General features: G+C 34.7%; 1 protein-coding gene across 2 annotated transcripts in view; it reads left to right on the top strand.

Moving 5' to 3' along the window:
• Positions 1,550-5,578, top strand: part of LOC104780227 (phosphoinositide phosphatase SAC3-like) — a 7,647-nt gene continuing 3,618 nt past the window's right edge. Inside the window, exons 1-10 of one of the 2 annotated variants that reach the window (XM_010504730.2) lie at positions 1,550-2,200; positions 2,334-2,535; positions 2,625-2,790; positions 2,995-3,217; positions 3,508-3,584; positions 4,028-4,215; positions 4,304-4,401; positions 4,496-4,629; positions 4,734-4,865; positions 5,187-5,336. In XM_010504730.2, the coding sequence (XP_010503032.1) occupies positions 2,105-2,200; positions 2,334-2,535; positions 2,625-2,790; positions 2,995-3,217; positions 3,508-3,584; positions 4,028-4,215; positions 4,304-4,401; positions 4,496-4,629; positions 4,734-4,865; positions 5,187-5,336 (1,466 nt within the window). In that variant the 5' untranslated portion in view covers positions 1,550-2,104. Of the gene's footprint in view, positions 2,201-2,333; positions 2,536-2,624; positions 2,791-2,994; positions 3,218-3,507; positions 3,585-4,027; positions 4,216-4,303; positions 4,402-4,495; positions 4,630-4,733; positions 4,866-5,186; positions 5,548-5,578 lie in introns of both variants that reach the window. The other variant, XM_010504732.2, reaches the window with a different exon arrangement.

Raw genomic sequence — 5,578 nt, 5'->3', positions numbered from 1 at the left:
ATCCGGGAAAAAATTATTTTCTAATTGTAATAAATAATATGATAATTTATTTGTTTCACAAAATAGACTCATACATAAAAATAAGAGGTAAAGTATAATAATAATTAACAAATTAATATGTTAAGTTAGATATGAACGGATTTTATTTGATGAATAATTTAATAAAAGAAATTAATATGGTAAGTTAGATGATATCAAATGATTCTTTCGCATATTCTCTTTAAGATTTTTGGAAACAATAAATCCAGACTATACAAATAATGTAAAACTTAATCTATACCAATTTGTAACCAACTTATTAAAATTATATAGTCTACAAAACAATGTTGTGTACTTCCGTTTTATTATATAGGGGATTGGGTGAATTAATCGAACTAACTCAAAACAAACCAAAATTATAGATTATCTGAATGACTCATAAATTCGTGAACTGAAAGAACTAGCTAGAGTCAAAATCAAAAATTTTCGAGTATTCAAAATAACCAAAATACACAAATATAATAAATTACCCAAAACTCTTTTTTAGATAATATGATCAACTTTTAAGTCTTACGGTTTAAGCATTATAAACATGTTTTCATCAAACTCTTGATAACACTGATGCACTTGATGTAAAAACGATTTTCTTTGAATTTAATTTAACATTATTTTCAAAAAAAATAAATTACCCAAAACAAATACTTAAAAAAAAAATATTTGAACCAAATTTCGTTTTTGTACTTTTATGCTTTTTTAATTCTGGAACCAAAAAAATCAGAAACAAACGAACCGAATCTCTAAACGTCCAAAATTGTACAAGAAAAATGTCATTTTTAAAATGTTTTTGGTTTAGTTTTTGTTTACTTCAAAAAAATACTTTTTAGATCCAAATATCTAAAAACTGAATTTTTGGAAGATCTAGTAAATCAAAGAACCAAAATTCACAAGATATTAATTATTATTATTATTTTTTTATCGTCTGGATTTATTATTGATTTCAAATTATGAGAACAATTACATATGATTCTACTATGGGCAATTTCTTTCGACCCTATTAGATTCACTACAAACACTCTTACTCTCCTGCTCCATGCTCTTGATGGTCACCTTCCTTCTCTATGCTCACCTTCATGTGTATGTAGAATCACGACGAATAGCGATAATTGCGCATCACTGGAGATCGTCTGTAAATTTGCTTTCATTAATCTGCACAATTAATAAATCGTATTATCCGGAGCTCGAACGCTAGATCTCCTAGTGTAGAAGCATTAAGCACAATTATTTTTTCTTTAGATGAGCAAAATAAAAACTAAATCATCCAGATTTGAAAAAAAGTATAAAACAACTGTGTTGTCAAAACTCAAAGGTGCAGCTCTTCCATTGGTGTCCATACAGCTGTAGCTTGAGCTCGCTTAGGTCACGAGAAATTTCATAAACCGAAAAATACATAAGTAACAGGGTACATATTAATAAATTAATACTTGATCATCAAAACCAAAAAAAAAAAAAAAAAAAAAATTATAAATTGTGGTTTCNGTTTCCATTAGCACCCTTCTCGGTTTACCAATTTGTTCTCGAGAAAACCAAAATCAAACAACCACCTCTTTCCATTTTCTCTCTTCGTCTTCGTCAGATAAAAAAAAGCTTCTCTCTCTCGTAACGAATTGATCATTCTTTGTGGCACCTACGTAACAGCTTAATCCGACCTTCGTTTTTATCATTTGTTTCCACTTCCTGAGTGATCATGATGATGATTCTGTGATCTGTTTTCGCCATCGCGCTCTCTCTCTCTCTCTCTATATATATATATATATTTTGTTTTTTTTTTCTTTAATTTGGACAATTATTCGGGGATTTCTTCGATTTTGCTTTTACGCAATTCCGAGAGGGAAGCATCTTATGTGTTGCTTGTTTGTAGCTGAGAGATACGAAACTTTTGAATATTGTTGTTTTCGTTTCGTTGAGGTTTGATTTGGTTACGTTTGATTCCGGAACTTTGATCTGGTGAATGCTCCGGCGATAAATATTTCCCTGAGCCAGCGGCTCGGGGGGAGATCTGTTAAAAGTCAAAAAGAATTATCGACGACGAGCATTGTGGATTTTTTTCTTTCTTTCTTTTCCAGCTATGTCTTCAACGGAAGATGCTGGTTTAGGCTCATCTGGACCACATTCTCTTTACGCTTCTATGCAGGAGCAATTCAAACTCTTCGAGACTCAATCGGTAAATTTACAACTTCCACCTTTTCAATTTTGGGATCAGAAGCTACGGTAGTTTCAGTTTGTGTTGACTTGTTAAGTCTTATGGTGTGTGTCTCTTCGTTTAAAATGTGCTCTTTTGATGATACTATTTGCAGAACTTTTACATGATTGGTTGGGATGGAAATGGAGTTTACAGAGTACTAAAGATCTGTCGCCTTGATCCGTCTGAGCTTAACATTAGTCAAGATTCGACTCCTTATACCAAGAAAGAGTGCTATGAGTTGTTAAAACGGATACACGAAGGGAACAAGGCTACGGGTGGGCTAAAACTTGTGACTCTTTGTTATGGTATCATTGGTATGTGTTTTTTCTCAACTTCTTTTTTACAGGTCCATCAATTGTTGTGTTTATTTTGAGCTTCTTCTCACACTACTATATTCTCTCAGGCTTCATTAGATTCTTGGGACCCTACTACATGCTGCTTATAACTGAAAGAAGAAAAATAGGCGAAATATTTGGTCACAGCGTCTACGCTGTATCAAGGAGCGAGATAGTTGCGTTGCAAAATTCTACTGTGCAGTGCAACGTTGCTAATTCAAGAGATGAAAACAGGTTGTTGAGATTTCTTGTGTTATATTTTGTTTGTTTATTTTTGGAATGTTGCTAAACATATTTTTCTTCACTATTCTTCTCTCTGTTCCCTCAACAAAGAAAGCACACTTCGGTAGACGTTCCATCCTTTCAACGTTTTAATGAGTTGAAGTCATCTAACCCTTACCTTTTCTTATGTTTTGTTTCCAATTTGTTGATGAACAGATACAAGAGACTCTTGTCTATGGTGGACCTTACTAAAGACTTCTTTTTCAGCTATTCTTACAATATTATGAGAAGTTACCAGAAGAATGTATGCAATTGTGAGACCGGACATATTCTGTATGAGAAAATGTTTGTCTGGAATGAGTTCTTGACTCGGGGAATCCGACATCATCTTCAAAATACCCTGTGGACTGTAGCATTGGTTTATGGTTTCTTTAAGCAGGTGAGAATTGTATGTTTAATGACAGCTCACTGCTAGAAGAAAATTTCAAAATGCATGTCTTCTTTTTTGTCTTACACCCATTACCCAGAGTCCTGTAAATCTTGTTTTATCATTTTTTATTGCACCAAAGGCTTAGTCAGAAGCTTTCTGTTTCACATACAGATTTCTATCATTTTATATCAGTTATGGGACTATTGCCGTGTTACTTCAGTTATATGTAATTATGGTATACTGGCATCTTGATCTTCAACACCTGGATACTCAAGAACCATGCCTCATTTTGCATGTAGGCCTCTCTTTCTGAATCTGGGCGGGATTTTAAGATCACTCTTATTGCTAGGCGTTCCCGTCATAATGCTGGAACCAGGTAAACAATTTCTTTTTTTTTTTTTTGAATGTAATGTTAAATTATATTCAAAGAAAAATTAACGTTGTTACAACTTGTGCTGCGCGTGTTTGAAAAAACTTAGAAGGTTAAAATTACAGAGAAAGTGATAAAACCAGTGTCATATTCTTGTTTGGTACCAGTGTCATATTCTTGTCGTAAACAATTTCTTTCACTCCCTAGTTAGGCAGTTTAGGCTCTGTGGTAAGCATGTATTGACACTGCAAGGCGTGCCTCCAGAGACTAAATGTAAAATTTTCCAAATAAAGACTGCATAGGTAGTCATATCTGGATATATCTCACTAGAGCATTGCACAATACCCAACAATAAGAGTTGTAAACTATACATCTTATTTGAAATATGACCATTTTTTCTTTTTCATAGATATCCTTCTTACTCTCTCGTAATTATCTCTTCACATTAGGTACTTGAAGCGAGGAGTAAACAGAAATGGCAATGTTGCCAATGATGTCGAGACCGAGCAGATAGTGTCCGAAGATGTTCCTGAAGACCACCCTATGCAAGTGAGTTCTGTTGTGCAGAATCGTGGCTCAATCCCTCTTTTCTGGTCACAAGAGACCTCACGACTGAATCTAAAGCCGGACATAGTCTGTAAGTTTTGTGACACTAAAATTTCTGCACTGCTCCCCCTGTCTCTCCCTCCTCTCTTCTCTGTTTGACTGCTTTCTATCAAATGCAGTGTCAAAAAAGGAACCAAACTATGAGGCGACTAGACTTCACTTTGATAACCTTGTAGAACGATATGGAAACCCTATCATTATTCTGAACTTGATCAAGGTGAGTTGTCTAATCCACCTAGTATCTCACTTGCTGTCATCATTTTTTCTTATGCATCCACACCTCATCGTTCCTTTGTTTTCACAATCAATAGACAAAAGAGAAGAGACCTAGAGAGTCAATCCTCCGAGAAGAGTTTGTTAATGCAATTGACTTTATAAACAAAGATTTACCTGAGGAAAATCGTTTGCGATTTCTCCACTGGGACCTGCACAAACATTTTCGGAGGTATCTGTCGTATACACCCTTCCAGCTGCTGGAATCGTGTGAAAGTCTTTCAATATATTTGTTGTAGATAAAAAGCAGTTTTCTGTTTTATCTCCTTCTTCCAGCAAAACAACAAATGTCTTGGCACTCCTCGGCAAAGTAGCTGCCTGTGCATTGATGTTAACAGGTTTATTTTACTATCAAGTCACACCAGCCATGAAGATTGAGGGTTACATGAGCTTGTCTTCTTCTTCTGAGTAAGTCCTCTAGCTTGAATTTTTCCATCACTTGTTTATATCATATTTTCGTCCAACTTATATTTTGTGGTGTCTGCTCAATTTTCCTCTTCTTCATTTAATTTATGATGAACCTTTTTATGTAAATTATTGTATTTTCCTCGTAGTGATGATATCTCGGCTATGGTCATTGATTATCAGTAGTTTGTAAAATTTATTTTAAATGAGTAATACTGTAATAGCATGAACGACAGGCTGGCAGAGATGGTGCAATTAAAATAGATTTTACAAAATAATTTTGTAAGCAGATAATGATACAGTTCTGCTGTTTAAAAATTGCAGTGCTGACACTGGAGATATATCTCCACACACTAGTTCTGATGATGATAATGAGGATCATGATAGCCTTGAGAAGAAATCTAGTAGGAGTAAGAATATTGCTAATGAAAAATGTGATGTCAAGCCACCCAGGCTTCAAAGTGGCGTTCTTAGGACCAATTGCATTGATTGCCTTGACCGAACAAATGTAGCACAATATGCATACGGTTGGGCTGCTCTTGGGCAGCAGATTCATGTATTAGGAATTAGAGATGTACCAGCCATAGAACTTGATGATCCTTTGGCTATTTCGTTAATGGGGTTGTATGAGAGAATGGGCGACACACTAGCTCATCAGTATGGCGGATCCGCAGCCCACAACAAGGTAATGCTAATTTATTTTACTCTGAAATTCA

The sequence above is a fragment of the Camelina sativa genome, chromosome 4 (assembly GCF_000633955.1).
Source record: "Camelina sativa cultivar DH55 chromosome 4, Cs, whole genome shotgun sequence".
Taxonomy (NCBI): domain Eukaryota; kingdom Viridiplantae; phylum Streptophyta; class Magnoliopsida; order Brassicales; family Brassicaceae; genus Camelina; species Camelina sativa.
Note: the sequence above shows the minus strand (reverse complement) of the source record. Positions and strands in the feature narration are given on the sequence as shown.